The 23012-nt window shown below is 50.8% G+C and overlaps 1 protein-coding gene across 2 annotated transcripts in view; it reads right to left on the bottom strand.

The window, feature by feature from the left end:
- Nucleotides 1-1962: 1962 nt before the first annotated feature.
- The window catches only part of Castor2 (cytosolic arginine sensor for mTORC1 subunit 2), a 36874-nt gene continuing 15824 nt past the window's right edge, over nt 1963-23012 (bottom strand). Inside the window, exons 2-9 of one of the 2 annotated variants that reach the window (XM_038346509.1) lie at nt 14866-14936; nt 6268-6461; nt 5848-5980; nt 5319-5442; nt 3933-4043; nt 3473-3555; nt 2931-3025; nt 1963-2836 (exon numbers count right to left, since the gene is read on the bottom strand). In XM_038346509.1, coding sequence (XP_038202437.1) covers nt 2771-2836; nt 2931-3025; nt 3473-3555; nt 3933-4043; nt 5319-5442; nt 5848-5980; nt 6268-6461; nt 14866-14936 — 877 coding nt within the window. In that variant the 3' untranslated portion in view covers nt 1963-2770. The remainder of the gene's footprint in view (nt 2837-2930; nt 3026-3472; nt 3556-3932; nt 4044-5318; nt 5443-5847; nt 5981-6267; nt 6462-14865; nt 14937-23012) is intronic. The other variant, XM_038346510.1, reaches the window with a different exon arrangement.

The following is a 23012-nucleotide window of genomic DNA, read 5'->3' as shown; positions in this document are numbered from 1 at the left end:
CCTCAAAAAGGACCCACTGTAGCTCAATAGTGGGGGTCTCTGGAAGGCTGGCAGGCAGAACCTAGGCCCCAGCTCCTCGCCAGATGGTAAGATGTGTGGCGTTTTGAGGCCTGTGGAGTCAGCCCTAGGAAGAGAGCAGGGAAGAGAACCTGAGATTCCTAAACTAGCAGGAGTTAAGGAAAACAAATCACCTAGGTGTGGTGGCGCAAGCCTTTAATGCCAGCACTCAGGAGGCAGAGGCAAGCAGCTTTCTATAAATTCAAGGCCACCTCATCTACACAGGGAGTTCCAGGACAGCCAGGGTTATAAAACAGACCCTGCCTCAAGAAAACAAATAACACAATGACAAGAAATCAGCTAAGATGCCAGGCCTACAGCTTCCTAGAGAGAGGGGACTCTGGGAGGGAGGTTAGAATACAAGGGGTTCACCAGACAAAGATTTTGGAGTAACCCTGAGGGAAGGAGCCACTGTCAAAAATGCAAAGAATTAAAAAAAAATCCAATTCCCCTTCTGGATCAATGTTCCAGTAAGAGCATCCAGAGCTCGAGGCTGTGGGAATGGGGTGCAGTAGCTACGAAGCAGACAATGCTGGCCCTCTAAACCTGTCCCAGATGCAGTAGGCTGGTGGTTTTGTCTCCCCTCCAGGCTGGCCTCCTGGACCCCAGGGCTTTTCCAATCACTGTATTGCCTACATATTCAAATTAAAAATATATGGTGGCTCAAAATGTTCCCATGTGTGCACACATGAGGTGGGGTCCTTGCCTGTATTCTGCGCACACAGAATATATTAACATATATATTGCTCAAGTAATATATGCTATTTACAGAATATATCTCTATGAACATAAAACACGTATTTATAGGTGTGTACAATACACAGTTTCATCCTAGCAAGCCTAGGGGCCACACAACTCTGGGGTAGGGGACATGGGCTCAGCACACTTACACAGTGGGAAGGGATACCTGGAAGGCGGGACCAAAGGGATTACAAAGAGGCGCGCCCTGGACAATCAAGGCCTTGGAAGGGGAGAGAAGGGGACTCGGGGGGCCTCACTATGGCCCTGTCTACTTGGCCATTTCCCTTTTGGGAGCAGAAAAACGATTGACGATGTTTGGTTGTTTTGTGAAAAAGGAATCAAAAAACAAAACAAAACAAAACAAATAAAACAAACCCCACCAGAGGTAATTTTGATTAGCATGCTGGGTTCTGAGCTTCTACAAGATTCTAGGATAGGTCTTCCGCCTGGGTCTGCTCCTATAGCCCAGAGAAGCGAGAAACGCAGTTCATACTGAGACCTGTGCAGGGGTAAACACACATTCCCTCCTCTGACCTTGTTGGAGACAGTATAACACAGGCCCGAGAAAACACCCCAAGATCCTAAGTCTGGTGGACCTCATAGTCCCAGCTTTATGGTTCCTCTCAGGTGCTCTTACTGGGTGCCCTGCAGAGGATACTATGGGGGTCCTGGTGTCTTGTGCCAGAACTCTGTTCCCGATAACTCTCCTCAGAAGACAAGGCCAAGATTCTTAGGAGCCATCCTTGCATTTGCGTCTGTCCCGGGAGAAACAGGGTGCTGCTGCTAGGTGCCGCTGAACGCTGGGCACCCTTGTAAGACTCAAGCAGGCCCCACATCCTTCAAACAAAACCACTTCTTCCCCAGCCACCTGTATGCAAACAACTGACTAAAAAACCCCAAGGGTGACTTTTTTTCTCTCCAAATGCGCACCATGGTCACAGACTGCTGGGTTACTTCCGGCAGGTATGTGAGCTGGGGGGCCAAGGCCTCTTTGTCCCCTCCGGGTGGGGTAGAGAGGATGAAGGGGGAAACTCTAGGCTGGTCTAAGTGACAGCTGGAAAGGTGGACACGGCCCAAGGCACTCTAGGCCTGGGCTGGTGGGGATGTCCATTGCTGGGAACGAATGGAGTCTTTGCTTGCCCATGTTGGGGTCCAGGGAGAGCGAAGCTGGTGCTCTAGGCTGGTGGGAAAGGAGGGGTCCTGGGATTCTGTCCTCCTCCAGGAGCAAGGGCTCTTGGTGGGAGGTTGATCCAGGACTCCTCTTGGCAGTCGTAGTGGGAATCGACACAGGCCCCGCGTGGTCAGCAGGTGGGGTCTAGGGTCTTGGGTTTTTCTCCCCCAGCTTGGTGGCAGAGGGCCCATTGCCACTGTCCGAGGCTCACTGACCATTATGACCTGAGGGTGGCCTGCTGGCCTCTGTCCTGAGGGAACCAGCCCCTGAGCCTCTGAGATTAGAGCAGCAACCATACCATTCATCCTGAGAGGTTCCTCACGGGGGCTTCCTCAGCTCTGTACACCCACTCTTGCGGCACCAACTTCCTAAGATGTCCCTTGGTGCATCAGGACCCCAATCCCAACGTCTTGTGGGCGGTGCCAGCTTCCTTTGGTGTTTGCTGGAGGGTGTATGTGAGGCCTTGGGCTCTCTCCAAGCCCCCTGGGCCTCAGAGACCACAATCTGGGGTGGAACTTGGGGGAGGAAGATGGGCATGCCCCCACTGGGGGGAAACCAAGTCATTATTGAAAAGGCTGGGGATTCTGGAAGGCTGGAGGTGGATGTGGGGGTGGCCTTGGTTTGGGTCCAGGCCTGGAGGAGTCAGGAACTGGGGGTGTGTCCCAGACGTCCTTTCCGTAGGGTCCCAGGGCCGATCTTTCAGTCCGTAGGGAAATACTGCAAGAATAACCTTCGTGGGGTGTGGGGGGGGGGAAGGGCCAAGTGGACTGCAGCTAGGAGGAGCCCAGAGATGAGCCTTTCCTAATGCTTCCCTCCTTGACTGACCTTCAGGGCATGGATAACCCCACTGATATTCTCTTCTGGAACCTAGAGGGCAGGAAGTGAAAAAAAAAAAAAGTGCATTAGCCCAGGAACCTATTCCCTACCTTATAGCCCCTGCCTGCTCCCAGAGACTACTCACCAGTGCATGGTCGAACTTGAAAGTACTGATGTAGTATGCCGGGATGTCTGCAGCTGCCAAGGGCTCAGAGATCTGGGCTACAATTCCACACTCGTCTAGGGAAACACAGATGCTTAGAGCCTAGGCAGGCACTCTACCACTGAACAGCCCCTCACTGGGGGATTCTAGGCAGGGGCTCTACCACTGAGCCACAACCCCAGCCCCTCACTGGGGGATTCTAGGCAGGTGCTCTACCACTGAGCCCCCCTCAGCACCCACTGAGGAATTCTAGGCAAACATTCTACTGCCAAGTCTCACTTCCAGCTCCAATGCCTTAATTTTTCATCTGGAGGGGGTGGGAAATAAGAGCCCCCCTTATTGGTCTCCCGAGGCCTTCACATACTCGTCATACCACAGGCAAGGGATCTGTCAGAACAGGGACTTCAGGCTCTTTTAGCATCGGTCCCCCTCTTTAGACCACCATGTAAGTGTGGAGCCGGCCAGGTACCCCAGGAATGCCTGCATGGATCCCTGCCTACAGGTGTCGGACCCCATGGGCTCACCAAATCCAAGGGGCTGTCCTCCTATCCGCACCATCTTCCAGAGCTCTCCAGATGCACTCGTGAATAGCAAATGACTCGGGAACCTTTAAAGGAGGGAAGAGAACTCTGAGGCTGGTGCTAACTGGTGCTCCCCCAGCTCTGGGGAACCTTCTCTGCTTGGGGGGGGGCACTATAGGGCCAGAGTGACGGAGTGGCTGTTTCTTGGGTGGGAAAGAGCAGAGGCTCCAAGGATATTTCAGTCCCATTGGGGTCAGTGAGGGAAAGCAATGCTGGGGTGGGACTCTGGAGGTAGCTGGGACTGTGGTTCGAATCTTCCGTTTGGTACCATCATGCTGTGGACCTTGGCTGACCCCTGCACCTATAGGGACATCTCCAATGAAGGGAGTAGGGCAGACTGACGAGAAAGAAAGTACATGCTCCCGCCCGGGCCCCCTTAACATCCACACAGGGCCCTGCCCACCTCTGCTGGGTTTGTACATCCATCACCAGTGAGATGTAGCCCTCAATGAGTGAGAAGGAGAAGAAGCGGATGTGGCCACAGTCGTCACTGGCAGCCATGGGGTCCTTCACTCTGGGGATCAAGAGGGAGCTGTGAGGGTGTGGCCTCTGCTACATCCTCCATGCTATCTGTCACCCACCAGTCTGGCAGGAAGGGCTGTCCTGCCTTGTGTCTCGCCTTCATCAAAACCCCATGACTCAGGGAGTCATCGACCCTGAATGTTACATTACTGACCTGCCGGGTAAGATGTGACCTCTGGTGCCATAGTGGCACGACAGTTATCAGGACAACCAACCACTTTCTGTTTGAATCTGGGACCTGCTTCACATGGGGGAAATCCATGTTTACATGACCATGTTTATATGTACCATAAGCCTGGTCAAAAGCCTATGGCTTGGGAGGTCACGGGCCCTAGAGAAAAACCTGTTGTTATTTTGTCTTCTGGATATTTATATTCAGACTGATGGATTAGGCCCGCTCTCAACTGCGGCCAGAGAAGCATTCTTTCTCCATCAGGCGGCAGTTAATGTACACACTTACCTAGCCAAAGTGCCTGGAGGGACTTTTGAGTGTTCAGCTCTATATGGGACCCCGACCCCACCACCAAGGCTCAGAATCCATTATGAGAGACAAGGCTGGAAGACCGTAAGAGCTAGATGATAGGCACACACACGTCTCCCCCTTTAGACTGGGTTCTTGGGTAGAACAGTGCCTCTCTCCTCAGACTGGGCTCTGTATTGGCTAGTTTAATGTCAACTCGAGACAAGCTAGAGCCATCAGAGAGAAAGGAGCCTCAGTCGAGGAAATGCCTCTATGAGATTCAGCTGAAGGCATTTTCTCAATTAGTGATCAATGGGGGAGGGCCCAGCCAAACCAGCCCTTGGTGGGTGGTATCATCCCTGGACTGCCGGTCCTGCGTTCTGTAAGAAAGCAGGCTGAGCAAGGCAGGAGAAGCGAGCCAGTAAACAGCACCCCTCCGTAGCCTCTGCATCAGCTCCTGCCTCCAGGTTCTTGCCCTGCTTGAATTGCTGTCCTAAAGGCCTTTGATGATGAACAGCAATATGAAAGTAGAAGCCAGATAAACCCTTTCCTCTCTGACTTGCTTTTTGATCATGGTGTTTCTAATGCAGCAACAGAAACTCTGAATAAGCCAGGCTCCTAGGTGGAACCATCCCTCTTTCCTCAGACTTGTTTCTAGGGCAGATCTGTGTCTCCCCTTCAGATTAGGCTCCTGGGCAGAAGGTGTCTCCTCCTGCAGACTGGACTTAGGGGTAAAATGAGGTCTCTGCCCTCAGAGCTCCTGGATGGAGTGGTATCTCCATGTCTACTCCCTACCCCAACACCTACCCATTGGAGTAGAACATCACATCCATGAGAAGCGTGGCGACGGCGGGCAGCGTGTCGGGGTCCAGGCTGGTGACACAGAACCTGTTGCTTGGGCTGGATAACGGGTGGATGACTGGCCTCTTGACTGAAAGAACATAGGATAGAAGTATTAAGGCCAGAGTAGCGCTTTTGTGTACAGGAGTTGGACCAAGCCTCAGACTTTCTTCACCGTGGCCCATGTGGTCTTTTTTTAACCCCCAGCACACACTGCACTGATCTTAAATTTCCCTTCAGAACCTTGGGCTTCTGTGTAAGCTGCTCAGCTGCTGAGAAAGTCCTTCCCAACAGCCACCATCTGGCTCAGCTCCCAGTGCTTACGCTTCTACTCCATGGTCCCTCCTATAGGTAGCCACCCTGATACCACAAGCTAGCCTGAGATGTGAGCCATCTCTGGCCACTGCTAGCTGCCCCTCCTGGAATCCGGTGAACACCAGGTGGACTCTGAAAGTCGGGCTTTCTGCTGGGGACACTCCCCTCTACCCCAACTTACCCATCTTGGGCTTCACAAAGCCATTGGTGATACTGAGATTCTCGGCCGCTACCGTTTCTCCATTGACAACCCGAAGAATGGTGAACTCCGAGGACAAGGTGTGAGTGACGAAGGGCAGGTCACACTCGCGCACCTGAGGACGGGAGGCAGAGTCCCTGAGGCCCAGCTCATCCCACCTCCTGCCGTAGTGCACAAGGCCGGGGCGGGAAGAGGAGCAGATGGGACAGGAGGAGAGTGCGAGAAGTGTGTGTGTGTGTGTGTGTGTGCGCGCGCGCGCGTGTTACATGAAGACAGGAGTGTGCACAGCCAGTCTGATGTATGGGAGCTGGAAGTGGCGCGCGTGTTACACGGAGAAGGTTAGGAGTGTGCACAGCCAGTCTCTGACTGTATGGGAGTGTGCATGCCGTAACTTTGACTCACCAGGATGAAGTCAGTCTGATAGGTGGACAACATAAACACGGAGATGTTCTGGTCAGCCAGCGGGGCGATGACAGACTTGGCGATCTTTGTCACACCGATGGGCTGGGAGCTGGAGAAGCTGCCGCCGCCAGACACTACATTCAGGGCCAGCCAGGTGGCATCAGCCACGCTCAGGTGCTCAGAAGAGGGCAGCTCTGCAGGGAGCAAGGGACACAGATGATGATGTTGGTCACTGCCTGGAGCCTGGGTGTTTGCCAGGCCTGGTTGGAGAGGCAGGCAGATGTGTGTGGATCGGCTGAGACCCTAGAGATGGTCTTGCCTGTCTCTAGGCCTGTTTCCTCATTAAAACATTTTTATTAATGTATGTGCATGTGTGTGTGTCCTGTGTGGTTCTATGCACATGAGTGCAATTACTGAGGAGGCCAGAAGAGGGCGCTGGATGCCCTGGAGCTGGAGTTACAGGCGTTTGGTGCTGGGGAGCAAACAGAAGTCCTCTGCAAGCAAGTGCTTTTAACTATTGAGTCATATCTGCAGCCCCCAGTGTCCTCAAACAGGAGAGCCTTTCTAGGGAAGGCTAACCAGGTGATATTCTGGATGGCTTATGATGCTAGGTAACTCAATGGGACCTGAAGCACGTGCCAAGTTGTTTTATCTGTCTCTAGCTTTAGTGTTCTCCACTGTAAAGGAGAGTGGGTAATATCTTTGTGATTTATTGCTTTATTTTATGTGCATATTGTCCACGTTTGTCTGTGTATCACACGTGTGTCTGATGCCTATGGAGGCCAGAAGAGGGCGCTAGATTCACTGGAGCTGGAGTCAGAGATGTAAACAACCATGTGGGTGTTGGCAATCAACCCCCGTCCTCTTGACGTCTGAGCCAACTCACCAGCCCTGAACTCCTTCTTCTTGTTGTTATTTTGAGACAGGCTTTCTCTGTGTAAGAGCCCTGGCTGTCCAGGAACTAGCTCTTGTAGACCAGGCTGGCCTCGAACTCACAGAGATCCGCCTGCCTCTGCCTCCCGAGTGCTGGGATTAAAGGCGTGCGCCACCACTGCCCGGCTTAAAATAAACCTACTTTTATTTGTAACATGTACAGGTGTTTGCCTGCATGTATGCCTATATACCATATTTGTGTCTGTTGCCTTAGAAGGGGAGATCCCCTGAAGGGGGGATTTCATGGGACTGGAGTTAGTTACAGATGGGTGTGAGCTGCCATGTGGGTGCTAGGAATGGAACCCAGGTCCTCTGGAAGAGCAGCCAGTGAGTGCTCTTAACTGCCGAGTCATCTCTCCAGCCCCAGAGTTTATTTCGTTTTTAATTATGTGTATGCATGTTGTGTGTGCACATATGAATGCAGTTACCCTTGAAGGCCTGAAGAGGGCATCTGACTCCCTGGGAACCAGAACAACGGAGGGTTATGAGCCACGCAATATGGGTACAGGGAACCAAAGTTGGGTCCTTTGCAAGAGCAGCAAGCACTCTTTAACTACTGAGCCATCTTCTAAGCCCCTTACTTATGATTACCATGTGTAGCCCGAGTGGCTGTGCATGCCCAGGTGTGTGTGTAGAGGTCAGAGGAGAACTGTGTGGAGTTGGTTTTCTTCTATTTTCACACGACTGAATTCAGATCACCAGGTCTGCACAGCAGGCAACCTTACCCACCAAGTCAACTCACCACCCCCACCTTTTTTGGGGGGTGGTGGACAAGACTGGCCTTAAACTAGCTATGTAGTTAAGGATCCCTGTGCCTCCTCTGCCTCTTGATCACTGGGATGACAGGCATTATGCCATCACTCAGGTTTCTGCAGTGCTGGGCAGGGAACCCGGGGCTTTATGCACACCAGGCAAGCACTCTACTAACCAAGCTCTGAAGGTGTATGTCACAACCCCACACCAGTTTGGAATTATAATTAATAGAATGGTTATTTATTTAAAAGGGAAAAACTTACAGATCACCATCCCAGCCAACAGCCCTCTGCGCAATCAGGAAGGGAGCCTAGTCGCCGGAAGCAGAGCCGGAGTGGAGGGAAGTGGCTGCTTTTTTTTTTTTTTTTTTTTTTTTTTTTTAGAGAGAGAGACCACGCCCCAATGGGCTGGTATCTCAGCGGCTATTGGCTGAAGGAGCGGAAGGAGCTCCCGCTACAAAGCTCCAGTCCAGGAATCCCTATTTCTCTCAACCTTCCTGTGTGTCGTATGCTGTTAGCATGTTAGTTACACCTGCATACTTGACTTAATCTGGAAAAAGATCTTGAATCCAGATGCCTGAATGGCACAGTCCTGAGTCCCATCCAGCAGGGTCAGGCTCCAAGGAGTCCTCCTTGGAGATAAGACAGGGCATGCGTTACAGACATCCAACTGTTGTGGAGCTGCATTTTTATTATATATATGTTTAGTGTGTGTGTGTGTGTGTGTGTGTGTGTGTGTGTGTGTGTGTGTGCGTGCATCTACACCTTTATGCCAGAAGAGGGCATCGGATCCCACTATAGATGGTTGTGAGTCACAATGTGGTTTCTGGGAATTGAACTCAGGACCTCAGGAAGAGCAGCTAGTGTTCTTAACTACTGAGCCATCTCTCCAGTGTAGCTATATTTTTAAACAGAAACATTCCCTTCTGGTGGAAGGCTCTGGAAAATATAGGAAGTCAACAACAAAAGGAGGATCTGGGCATGGTGTCGCCGACCTTTAATCCTAGCATTTGGGAGGCAGAGGCAGGTGGATCTTTGTGAATTCAAGGCCAGCCTGGTGGTCTACAGAGTAAGTTCCAGAGAGCCAGGACTACATTGTGAGACCATGTCTCGTTAAAACGAAACAAATAAAAACTACCCAAACCCCAAATCTCATAGTGCTCAGGAAACTCACAAGACTCAGAAAACCCCTGAAACAGCTCCAGGGCTGCAGCTTTCAGGAGTCATCGCCCAGGTGAGGGCTTTTCATGACGTAGCTGCCTTTAACTCATCTGTGTTCCTGAACATACCCCAATAGATTACTGTTCAATAAGCCAGCCTTGGGTGCAATCATTTCTTGGGCCTGCCGTGGGTGGCCTATTTGGGTGAAGACATGTTTGTTCCTATCTCCCCAGGAGACATCATACAACACCACGTATACATTTCTCCATGGATATGAGCCCAGACACTCAACTACAGGATTCTTCATAAAACCCCAGGCTCCTGCTAAGACCCCCCTCCTGCCATCCCATTCCTGGCACATAATCAGGACGGAGATATGGCAAGAAGTGGACTGTGAAGCTATGCACCCCGCAAGGACCCTGTAGCGGAAGCACGCCTGTCCACTCCACACAAATGCTTAAAAGGAACCAGCAATTTGCCCACTATCTCCAGACCAGGAGCAACCAGGCTAAGATTCAAAGATGAGGCCAGGTAGAGTGTAGCGGGAACTGAATACCTGTAACCCCAGCTTCTTAGCAGAAGCAGAAGATGCTTGAATGCCAGGCTAGCCTGGGCTACAAAATGAGCTCGAATTCCAAATCCAAAAACAAGACAAAGCAACAACAAAAAACCGAAATAGACAAAAATCAAACCAACCCAACAAAAAAAAAAAAAAAAAAGAAAGAAAGAAAAGAAAAAAGAAACGAGGGTTGAAGACATAAGAGTGCTTGGCAGGGTGCTTCTCTAGCATCCAGAAAGCCCCAGGCTCCAGCCCCAGCACTGCACAAAATCAGAAGTGCTGGCGCATGCCTGTGGTTCAGCACTCAGAAAGTGGAGGCAGGAGGGTCAGGAACTCAAAGGTCATCCTTGGTGCTACCAGTCTGTGATATATATCAGATGGTGCCTTTGAGATACATCGGATGGAGCCTCATAAATAAATAAATAAACCAACTAATCAAATTAAAAAAAAAGATTCAAACTCAGTGGACTTAACAAATTCAGGTCATCCAGGAAGTGGTGGTGCACAAGTTTAAACCCAGCACTCAAGAGGCAGAGGTAGGTGGATCTCTGTGAGTTCAGGGCCAGCCTGGTCTACAGAGTGAGTTCCAGGACAGCCAAGGCTACCTAGAGAAACCCTGTCTCAAAAAGCTTAGGAAACAAAACAAAACAACAACAACAACAAAAACCCATCCAAGCCCTGTCTTAAGGGCCAACAGGAAGAAGCAGTAAGTTCCCAAAGAGATGGGGTTGGGAGTAATGTTAGAGAATAGGAGGGGGAGGGGGCCGGGCCAGCTTCCAGAAAAGATGGCTCAGGAGGGGATGCTGAGTGAAGTCTATCAGAATCCTATCTGCCTAGCTCAGTCACCATGGTGACCACAGCCTAGGGGAAGACCATTGATCCTGCTGACTCAGAAGGGCCTGTGGTCAGCCAGCTAGTAATGGAGAGGCAGGCAGCTTCATAGGAAGAAGAGTGGGGAGGGGTAATCCCTGCGTCTTGGGCTTCTGTGACTATCTGTTGCCCAGGAGGTGGGCTGTTTTTCCTACCTGTTTCTTCAGGAACAAGATTCCCAAGCCCTGGCCCTGCCCAGACCTTGCCTTGGCTCAGTGCTGGATTTCTTTTCTATGTGTATGTGTGCACACCTATCATGTGAAGGTCAGAGGTCTAGTTGGTGTCTTCTTAATGGCTCTCACCTTTTAAAAACATTATTATTACTGTGTGTGTGTGTGCATATATGTGTGTGTATGTATGTATGTATGTATGTATGTATGTATGCAGGTCTATGTGCCATCGCACACATGTTGAGGTCAGAGAACCACCTGTGAGAACCAGTCTTCTTCTTTCCACCATGTAGGCTGTGGGGATGAAACTCAGGTTATCTGATGGAGGAGTGTCTATGTGTTACTTTCATTGGTTAATAAAGAAACTGCCTCTGTCCTTTAATAGGACAGAAAATTAGGTAGGTGGAGTAAACAGAACAGAATGCTGGGTAGAAGGCAGTGAGGCAGATGCTTCAGGCAGTCGCCACAAGCAGTCACCATGCTTCTCCTCTCCAAGATGGACGCAGGTTAAGATCTCTCCTGGTAAGCGACCACCTCATGGTGCTACACAGATTACTAAATATGGGTTAAAGGAAGATGTGAGAATCAACCAATAAGAGGCTGAAACTAATGGGCCAGGCAGTGTTTAAAAGAATACAGTTTCCATGTAATTATTTTGGGTAAAGCTAGCTGGGTGGCGGGACACAGCCCGCCGCTCCATCTACAGTTATCAGGCTTGGTTGTGGGCACCCTTACCCACTGAGCCATCTTGCCTGTCTCCCCCTTCCCCCCTTTTTTGAGACAGGGTCTCTCACTGAACCAGACTGGCTGGCTAGTGAGCACCAGAAATCCTCCTGCCTCTGCAACTCTAGCTGTGGGGTTACAGGCACAAAACACAACTTCCTTCCTTCCTTTCTTTTTCTTTTTTAAAGACAGGGTTTCTCTGTGTAGCCCTGGCTGTCCTAGAACTTGCTTTGTAGACCAGGCTGGCCTTAAACTCACTAAGATCCACCTGTCTCTGCCTCCAAATTGCTGGGATTGAAGGCGTGCGTCATGCCATCACCAAGTGGCCTTTTCTTTCTTTCTTTATATAGGGGATTCGATCTCAGGTCCTCTTACTTGCTTGCCAAGTACATTACCAACTGGTCCATTTCCACAGCCTTTTGCTTTTAGACTTCCTAAGGAGCCCAAACTTAATAACCAAGGGCTTCTGGGGGGGGGGGGTGGCATCTGAAGCCCCTATTGTCTCTTGGGGATTTCTGGGAGCCTGCAAATCCTGAAATAAAGCTTGGTGAGGTGGTCACCCTTCTCATCTCTGATCTCCACTGCACCTCCTGCTGATGGCAAGTCGTGAAACCCACACGGCAGCAAGGGACTCGGTAGTCACACTGCAATGTGTCCCACAACAAAACAGACAATGCTTCCTGTCTTTGGAACACAACCTTAAGCCATTTCTGGGAAGGTTCTGGTATGCTTGTAGGCACACATGCTCAGTGGTTAATGCCTTAGATATCAGAGTGACAATGACACCAGACAGCCCTATTTATATATTTTTAACATTAAAAATTTTATGTATGTATGTTCACGTATGTGCAGGTGCCCACGGAGTCCAGAAGAGGGTGTCAGACCCTCAGGAGCCAGAATTAAAGATGGCTGTGAGCTGCCTAATACAGATGTTGGGAAATGAACTCAAGTCCTCCGAAAGAGCAAGTGCTCTCAAATCCTGAGACATTCCTCTAGTCTAGAGACAAGGTCTCATGTAGCCCAGGCTAGCCTTGTATTTTCTCCATTGATGAACAGCTGATTCTTCATCTGTAAAATATGCATTTATCTTTACTCTGTGGGCTACTGGAATGATCCCGAGGTTCCTGCTGAATGCAAGGCTGTTGGGCCTGGTGACGAGAACCTCCTCTTTTAGTGGCAGATACCATCTCAATCAAGACACACAAGTTTGATTCCCCTCTCCCCCACCACCCCCAGAGCAGATATCCCTGGAGTACGGTTTTCCATGGGGGAAGATGAGGAACTAGCAGGTGAAGCAAATCCAAGTTCCAAGTCATGATTTTATACTTTTGTTGGGAATGGAACTTTGGGCTTTGAATATGGGCAACAGCTCTACCACTGAGCCATAACCCCAGCCCCTCACTGAGGGATTCTAGGCAGGGGCTCTACCACTGAGCCACACCCCAGCCCCTCACTGGGGGATTCTAGGCAGGTGCTCTGTCACTGAATCAGATCCCCAGCCCTTTGGGCTTATAGTGCTTTGAAACAAGATGGTCCCCATAGGGACTCACACTTAGGAGGTGTGGCTATATTGTAGTAAGTATGACATGGTTGGCGGAAGTGTGTCACAGTGGGGGTGGGCTTTCAAGTTTCTCATACTCAAACTATGCTCAGTGTGACTCATAGTTACTTCTGCTGCCTGCAGATCAAGATGCAGAACTCTCAGCTCCTTCTCCAGCACTGTGTCTGGCTGCACACTGCCATGCTTCCCACCATGATAACAGCAGACTAAACCTTTGAACTGTAAGCCAGCCTAGTTAAATGTATTCCTTGATAAGAGTGGCTGTGGTCATGGTGTCTCTTCACAGCAACAGAAACCCTGACTAAGACAGGGCTTGAACACAAGGTCTTCCACTGTAACTCAGGCTCGCTCTGAAGTACTGGTCTTCCTACTCAGTCTCTTAGATGCTGGGGTTACAGACCTGTGCCTCCCCTCCTGTCTCTCTCCACAGGCTTCTGAAGATTGGCTGCCTCTGAGTTTTTCCAGAACTCCAATACCTGTGAGAAAATTCAGTGGCTCCCTCTGCCCTGTCATCAATACGGTGGTGCATGAAAGAACAAAATAAATGCATTTCCATTTGCAGAGAGCCTCTGGGGGGAAAAATCAATGTAAAGCTGGACACTGGGTTTGGGGGTGTGGCTCAGCAGCATACCTCATGTCTACCGCGGGCACAGCACTGACAATCACCTCTGGAGGTGCAAAGATAAATGACTAAATAATCAAGTAAAGCTTAATGCACGGCATTAATTTTTGTTGTTATTTTGAGACAGGGTCTCTCACTGTGTAGCTGTGGCTGGCCTAGAACTCACTCTCGTAGACCAGGCTGGTCCTGAACTCACAGAGATCTGCCTGTCTCTTCCCCGCACGTAATGAGATTACAGGTATGTGCCACCACACCTGGCTTGTCAATAAACTGCTCCAACAAGGAAGTAGGCATCAAGTTTTTGGGAGGAGAGGTGGAAACTGCTAATGGGTGGAAAGCTTCATTTCGAGGTGATTGAACAGCCCCCCTCAACCACTGAGGGACAAGGGATATTGTAGAGTGCTGGCCTAGCAGGGATTTCGCCCCAAGTGCGGCATAAACCAGGTGTGGTGGCACACACGTATAACGTAAGCACTAGAGACTAGGAGGGTCAGAAATTCAAGGCCATCTTCAGCTACACGGTTAAGAGTACTTACTGCTCTTGCAGAGGACCTGGTTTTGGTTTCCAGCATCCCCATGGTAGCCAGTAAGTCCAGTTTCAGAGGATCTGATGCCTTCTTTTGACCTCCACAGGTTTCTGCATGCACACAGTACACATACATATATTCTCACACACACACACACACACACACACACTCACGCACGCACATTAACTAAACACATAAAAATGATTTTGCCCGAAAAACATTAAAGAAAAAAAAGAGAAATGGGAAAAAATTAGGTATGATGTCACATTTCTATAATTCCAGCATTTGGGAGGCTATAGAGGAGGACCATAAGTTTGGGTTAGCCAGAGCTATATTGGGACCTTATCTCAGAAACAAACAAAACAAACAAACAAATGCCAGCGAGATAGCTCAGCAGGTAAACGTGCTGGCACCAAGCCTGAGGATCTTAGGGTAACACCTAGAGCCCACATGGAAGGGTAGAACTGACTTCCACAGGCTGCCCTCTGACCTCCACACCCATGTTCTGCCTTGTGTGTGCACACACATAGACACACAACAAACCAATACATGTAAAAAGCTAACAAAAAAAAGCCATCACCACCAAACTCCAAATCTCCAAAAGACAAAACAAAACACCCCAAACAGATTCCCTCTCCCATTTTTTTTGAACAACAAAGAAAACAGAAAAAGAAATAAGGAGGTGGGCAGGTGGCCCGCTTTGGGATGGGAGACACTTACCAAGGAAACCTTCCTCATCCACGATGATGGTGTAGTCCTCGGGGGTCTCCGTCAGACTGAAGAACTTGCACCTGAGCAGAAAGACACAGGAACATCTGGTTAGTCTGGGAAGGTCCCCTGCTGAGCCACAGGTGCTCTACCACTGAGCCACACCCCAGCCCCTCACTGGGGGATTCTAGGCAGGGGCTCTACCACTGAGCCACACCCCAGCCCCTCACTGGGGGATTCTAGGCAGGGGCTCTACCACTGAGCCACACCCCAGCCCCTCACTGGGGGATTCTATGCAAATGCTCGACCAATAAGTGACATCATCAGGTTCCCTGTGTACTCTCTGGTATATAGTGGCGGCTGCAAAATCCTACATCTCTATCAAACCCAAAGAACTGTCCACTAAAAAGGGGACTTTTTTTTTTTTAACACAGTCCAGGCCGGCCTCCAATTCATTCATCACTCACGTTGTAAGGCTGACCTACATGTCCCAGTCCTCCACCCACTAAGGGCTGGGATTACAGATGTGCACCACCACAGCCGGCTAAAAGAGCAGCATTTGCTGTGTATGAATGGCATGTCACAAACCTGATTTTCAAGGGGCTGAAGACACGGCTGTGATCAACCGCACTTACTGCTCTTGTAGAGGGCTTGGGTTTGGTTCCAAGCATCCGTATCAAGAGGCTCACAACTGCCTGCAACTCCAGTTCCAGCAGACCCAGCTCCCTCTGACCTCCCTGTGGTGTGCATGAACCTCAGCCAGGCACATTCGTGTGCATCCTTATAAATAAAATCCCGAAACTGAACAACCAGCCAACAAACTCGATCTTCAAGAGGATGCCTGTTTGGGGCCAGGTGACACACACTTCTTGTGTTGTTAATTTTTCTGATGAGTCACTAACACACACTCAGCTCTAGCTCCTCCCCTTTTCACCTGTGTCTGCAAACGTGAGCAGGCTGTGGTGCACGTTGGGAGGTCAGAGGACAAGTTAAAGGAGGAGGTTCTCTCCTTCCACCATGTGTGTTCTGTGGGTTGAGCTCAGGCTGGCAGACTTAGCCACAGGCCCCTTTTACCCACTGAACCATCCCGTCAGCCCTCTTCGTTTCCTTGGTGACATCTCTATCCATGCCTGTTTCCTAGCCAACCTGTAACTCTTTTAGAGATAGGGTTTCTCGGTGTCACCTTGGCTGTCCTGGAGCTCACTCAGTAGACCAGGCTGGCCTCGAACTCAGAGATCCACTTGCTCTTGCTTCCCAAGTGCTGGGATTAAAGATGTGCACCACCACCGCCTGGCCATTTTATAATTATGTAACTGCCTCAAAGAGTAACAACACTAAACCGTCACCTTGTAAGTGGCAATCAATACTCTAGGAGGGGTATTCCTTCATAGGGGCCCCACATCCTCAGAGAGAGAGCCTTGAAGCTTCCAGCTTCTAGATGGCTCAAACAGGTGCATGCCGGGAGGGATGGGCCTCCCAGCTGCCTGAGAGAGAGAGAGAGAGAGAGAGAGAGCGCCTGGTATACAGGAATGGGCAAGTCACCCTCAAAGCTGTAGGGACACTCCAGAAATAGACTGGACACATTGGTCTGGAGGCCATAAACACCAGCAGACAGCAACTAGGGCCTCTGTGGACACGAGGTATAAATAAATAAGTTGTTGAAGTGACATGTCCCAGGGGGCCAGCCAGCTGCTGGACGTCCATCTCAATTCATCCTGCATACCGCCTCAGAGAGCGCCTTTAGGACAGAGGAGACGGAGGGACCTGCTGCTCTCACTGGTCACCACGTGCCCCATGTCTGTGAACTTCACTCCACCTGACCCTCCAGGACAGCAGCTCTCAACCTCGGGGGTCATGGCATATCAGATATCCTGCATACTAGATAATTATTACAATTCATAATGAAGTAGCCAATGAAATAATCTTACGGTTAGCGGTGTGTGTGTGTGTGACCACAACATGAGGAACTGTATTAAAGCATCACAGCATTGGAAGGAACCTCTAGGATATACAGATGTTTCCTTCCCTTTACTGTTTGTATATGTGTTTGTGTGATACACACATGCATGCACTCATGCGCGCTAATGTGTGTGCCTATATGTTGAGTGTCCTCCTCCCCCTTATTCCTTTGTGGCAGGGTCTCTCTAGAACTTGGAGCTTGCTCTGTTGCTTAGCTGGCAGCCAGCAAGCCCCAGTGATATCTGTCTCTCCTGTCTCTCCACCCAACCCCCTCCCCCTCCCAACTACAGGGCATTTCAGGCTATACCTGGGTGCTAGGCCCTCATGATTGCACAAAGGGACCAGGATAGCCTGGAACTGGAAGCAATTCCCCTGCTCCAGCTTCCTGAGGACTAGGATTATGCGTACCACGTCTTCCTTTCTTTTGTTCTTTGTGTGTGCATACACATGTGGTCCACCACAACCGTAGCTGTTATTAAGGTGGGTGATGCTATTCACTGTAATGTATTTTTTAAACATTTATTTATTTACTTATGTATTGAGTTTTTGGGTGTGCCAGACTGTGTGCATAGACCTCTCAGGACAATCTGTGGGAGTTGGTTCTTTCTTCGCATCACGTGGGATTGAACTCAGGTCATCAGGTTTGGTGGCTAGTCCCTTTTCCCACTGAGCCACCTCACTAGCCCTATGACTAGCACCTGGGGCACAGGGCAGGGTACCAGCCAGCAGCCATTTTCCTTTGCTAAGAGATGCTCCTCGCCGATGGTATTCCAGTGTGAAGCTATCCATAAGGGGACTGGAAGACAGTGGGGGCGGGGTTCGGGCTGACCATGCATTACAATGTGACAGGGACCCTGCACACAGTGTGTACGATGAAGAACTCCCTTGATCATTATGCAGTGCCAGCCTGGTATCTGGTAGAGCACACTTGACATCCGGTGCCATGAAGGATTGCTGTACATTTCAACCAGACGGGGTTACACTGTGAGTAACCATTCTGGGCCAGCCTGGAACCAGCAAGTGCCAGGCATGTTCCAGTCCTTCAACTTCTGACCCTTCTGTGTCAGCCTCCTCTGTGACTCACACCCCAGCCCCTCACTGGGGATTCTAGGCAGGGGCTCTACCACTGAGCCACACCCCAGCCCCTCACTGGGGGATTCTAGGCAGGGGCTCTACCACTGAGCCACACCCCAGCCCCTCACTGGGGGATTCTAGGCAGGGGCTCTACCACTGAGCTACACCCCAGCCCCTCACTTGGGGGTTCTAGACAGGTGCTCTACCACTGAGCCACACCCCAGCCCCTCACTGGGGGATTCTAGGAAGGTGCTCCTCTACCACTGAGCCACACCCCAGCCCCTCACTGGGGGTTTCTAGGTAGGTGCTCCTCTACCACTGAGCTACATCCTCAGCCCCTCACTGGGGGATTCTAGGCAGGAGCTCTACCACTGAGCCACACCCCAGCCCCTCACTGGGGGATTCTAGGTAAGAGCTCTAATGCTGTGTAAGCCACACCCCTAGCTGTGTCTATTCCTTTCTTTCCTTGTACTGAGTTTGGACAAAAGCTGTGAAATTCTTCTTCCCTCTCCTGATGGGACTTGAGACCCAGTGAATTTCCCATGTTCCTTGCTCTGCATAGCAACCCATCCATCCTCCGAAGGATGCCCAACTTTCTGTCAACACAGGAAGAGAAGAACAGAGGAAGTCAACCCTTGCCCATGAAGCAATCTGTGGTCCTGTGGCCGTCTCCCCACATCCCAGACACTATTAACTGCAAAGGACATTCCCTGGAGGGCCCAGCTCGGGTGTTGCCTGAGGCTGTTGACTGGTTGCCTAGTAACACAAGTGCCCTGTTCTCTGGGTCAATGCCACTCAGACTCCCTGTTGATGGCCATGTTCTTTTAGCTGTCTGTCCTTGGTGGCCCGTGTCCAGCCTCATGTTTAGATAACCTTCACTATTCCTCCAGCCTAGACATCCCCTCCCTGACACTTGACTCCACTTCCTTCCTTTCCAAGGCCTATTTCTCCCTATCCAGCTCACCAAGCACCTTAATTTCTATGATATAGGAATCTACTCAGGTCCTTTTCAAAACCCTGAAACTATGTGCAGTTTGGCTTTTGAGACAGTTTGTTTCCTCTCTCTCTCTCTCTCTCTCTCTCTCTCTCTCTCTCTCTCTCTCTCTCTCTCTCTCTCTCTCTCTCTCTCTCTCTCTCTCTTCCTCCCTCCCTCAACCCTGGCTATCCTGAAACTCTGTAGACCAGGCTAACCTCGAACTCAGAGATTCACCTGCCTCTGCCTCCTGAGTGTTGGGATTAAAGGTGTGTTTCACCACCATCAGGTTGCAGTTCGGCTTTTAAGAATCACTTTCAGCCAGGTGGTGGTGGTGCATGCCTTTAATCCCAAGTACTCAGGATGCAGAAGCAGGTAGGTCTCCGAGTTAGAGGACAACCTGGTCTACAAGAGCTAGTTCCAGGACAGGCTCCAAAGCTACACAAAGAAACTCTGTTGGGGGCGGGGGGGGGGGGGGGGAAGGAAGAATGGCTTCTTTCACGAACTGTGACTCCTTTCTGTGTTCTTCAAGCTCCTCTTTCCCCACCACATTCTTCATCCTTGGCTCTTTCCTTCCTAGGGCTCAAGTTTCCTCCAATTATTAAAAAAAAAGGAATTGGAAGAGTTATTTTATGTGTGTGAGTGTTTTGTCTACATGCGTATGTGTAGCCCATGAGCACCTGGTGCCCACGGAAGTCAGAAGAGGGCATCAGATCTCCTGGAGCTGGAGTCATGGATGGCTGCAAACCACTCTGTGGGTGCTGGGAACAGAACCTGCGTCCTCTCAAAGAGCAGCAAGTGCTCTTCACCCCCGAGCTACGTCTCCAGCCTCTTCAGTAAAAACAAAAAAAGATTGATCTTATTTATAATTTGTGTGTATGTGTGTGGGTCTGTGCACGTGAATGCAGGTGACCACAGGGTTTAGAAGGGGGTGTTAGATCCCCTAAAGCTAGAGCTGTAGGCAGTAGTGTGCTGGCCCACAGGGGTACTGGGAACTGAAGTGGGGTCCTCTGCACCAACAGCAAACCCTCTCAGCCACTTCTCTAGGCTCAGGTGTCTTCCATCCTCCAAAGGATTGCCCTTCATCCGCATCTCTTCCTCAGGTCACAAGCCCAAAACCCTTGCCAGCTGGATGGCAGTTAGCTTTGCTCCACCGGGTTAATCTCACCAATGACCTCCACGGTCCACATCCGAAGACTGACGTCCTATTATCCTGCCCTTGACCTGTGTGATTGGTTCCCTATCCAGCTGACCAGAGCCATTCCAGAAACCCTGAGTTTCCTACAGTCTCCACCTTCTTGACAATGGCCACTGTCTTCTGTTCCCAGTAGGAGACAGCTCTGGAGCACCCTGGGGGCCTTGCTAGCCTTGGTCTCTCCCTCTACCATCCTCGGGTTCCCCCAGGTCCAGGTCCAGCTGTTCTTTCCATATTTGCCTTTCCCTAGCTGATTGTTGCTGTCAATTGAAATGCTGCATTTTTACCTCCTCCCTCCCTCCCTCCATCTTCCCTTGACTTCCTTCTCCCTCCACACCCCTTCCTTTCCCCTTTCCTTCCTTTCTTTCTCCCTTTCTCCTTTCTCTTCCCTCCCTGACTTCTTCCTTTCTTCTGTGTAGCACAGGCCGGCCTGCAACTTGAGATCCTCCTGCCTCAGCCTCTAGGCCAGGTTCCACACAAATGTCTCCGAGTCACCCTCTCACACTGCCTGTTCCACAGTGAACCTGGGAGATCACCCAGCCTGCAGCAGGCCTCCTCTGCTGTGCTCCCTTGCCCTTAGGGGGTTGACATGTAGTCATACAAGTCAGTTGGTCTTCAAAATTCTACTGCTGTTCCCTTTGGGCCCGGCTGGAGCCAACCACCCAGGCAAAGCCAAAGCCCAGGGCAGCCTGGATCAGGGGCCCAGGAGCTGAGTCACCTCTGAGAACACATTCCTGTCTTCAATCAGCGTGGACGCCTGGGTGGATGGCCTGGCTGCCTCTGGAAATTCGATCTGTTTACTCTCTGCTTCTTTCACCCAGCAGAGAGAGGCCCTCACCAGGGCCTCTCCCCAGGGCATCCTGGGCCACAAGTCCCCAAACCTGGGCTAGGCTAAGCCCTGTCTGGGAAACATACCTGCAGCCAGAAGGCAGACAGGGTGGGTGAGCGGGAGGCAGTGTCTCCCAGAAAAGCCTTCTTTGGAGAGGTGTGGACCAGACACACAGAACGGAAGGAAGAGAAGTGAAAGCGTTCATTTAATTAGCGGCATAGTTTATCACAGGGTCCCTGCTGAGACCTCAGAAGACGAAAGAGAGGGCATCGTGGGTTAAGAGCTCAAGGACCTGAGTGTGAGCGCCCAGCACCCATGTAAAAAGCCAGCTGGCAGATCCCAGGAGCTTGCTGTTCAGTAAGAGACCCTATCTCAAGGCAACAAGATGGAGACCGATAGGGGAAGACACTCAGGGTCCTGAGACACCTTCTGCGGAAGTGCAAGGCACAGCACCTGCACACACACGTGTGCACCACACACCACACTGACACACCACACACAGACACACCCAGCAGAAGTCTAGATGGGACAACGTAAGCCTAGATACTCAGGACTCAGGAGGCTGAGGCAGGAGGGTCCCGAGTTGAACGCCAATCTGAGCGACATGGCGAGACCCTGTCTCAGGAAAGAGGAGGGACTTCCTGGTATCATCCTGACAGGGCAGTAGGAGACGGAGGAAAGGGGCGAGACTGCGAGGTCATGTTGGCAGCCTCCACTTGCATGGACCTATGGATGGGAGACCCGTCCCTTTCCATGGCGATGTATCCTCTCCTGGCTTTTAGAGACCCTATGTGATCAGTCCTTTATTTTTATTTTATTTTATTTTATTTTTCCAAGACAGGGTTTCTCTGTGGCTTTGGAGCCTGTCCTAGAACTAGCTCTGTAGACCAGACTGGTCTCGAACTCACAGAGATCCACCTGCCTCTGCCTCCCGAGTGCTGGGATTAAAGGCGTGCGCCACCATCGCCTGGCTTTTTTTTTTTTTTTTAAAAGTTAAATGTTGCTTCAAGCTTATAAAGCACTAGCTATCCACCTGACTGCCCCACTGAGATCTAAACTCACTTGGTGGAAGGCTGGGCAGAAGGACAGGGGCTGAGTATGACTCCGGAACCCATGCGAAAGGGTCAAGTGTGTCATTCTGACTTGTAATTCCAGCAGGGGAAGCCTGGGGCCAGTCAGCTGTCCAGTCAGCTTAGGCTATTTGGTGAGTTTTAAATTAGGGAGAGACCCTATCTCAAAAAATAAGGTGGACAGGGCCTGAGGAACAGCAGTCACAGTTAACCTCTGGCCTCCCAGGGGGTAGAGTGTTTGCCCAGCATGCACAAAGTCCTAGGTTCTATACCCAGCATTATATAAAACTCAGCGTGATGATCTTAGGCTTGTAATCCCATCACGTGGGAGCTGAGGCAGGAGGACTGCCATGAGTTCATGATAAAGCCTAGGCTACTGTCTCACCAAGCACCAAACAAGACAACAGCAAAGCACCATGGGTGGAGGCAGGCTGGCGTGTGGAGACAGTGTCCTTTCCTGAAGTCTGAGCTCTTCTGGTCACTGCAGGCCCCTAGCAAGCTGTCCAATGAGGAACTTTATGGCCATGCCCAGTGTCCCCACATCCCTGGGAGCAAGCAAGTGCCTAGCTTCAGAGAACTGCATTAATTTAAGGAGCCTGGGCCTGGGTGAGGCGGGCGCATGACTATGATCCCAGTGTCTTGACTGTTCGCTGAGGCTCCCTGTGTGATAGCTACACTTCACTAGGGAACACGGGATGCTCCCCAGGAGGAAGCTGTGGTTTTATGCTTTTTTTTTCCTGTAAATTCTTTTTTAAAATATGTACATATGTGCCTGTCTGTATGTATGTACAAATGAGTGCAGGTGCACACAGAGGCCAGAAGGGGGCATCAGATCCCCCAGAGCTGGAGTTACAGGAGGTTGCATGCGTCATTTGACATGGTGCTGGGAACCCAACCAGGGTTCTCTGTAAGAGCAGCAGGGGCTTGGAACTGCTGAGCCATCTCTCCAGCTCCCCGCGGTTCTCAGCTCTTTCTCTTGGACCTTCTCTGGGTGGCTAGTGGTCCTTAGGGAGGAGACACGCAGTTCAGCCTCTGGCACTGGCATTCATACCCCAGTAA

This window comes from Arvicola amphibius, chromosome 10, assembly GCF_903992535.2.
Source record: "Arvicola amphibius chromosome 10, mArvAmp1.2, whole genome shotgun sequence".
Taxonomy (NCBI): domain Eukaryota; kingdom Metazoa; phylum Chordata; class Mammalia; order Rodentia; family Cricetidae; genus Arvicola; species Arvicola amphibius.
The sequence above is the reverse complement of the archived record's forward strand: the minus strand, read 5'-3'. Positions and strand labels throughout refer to the sequence as shown.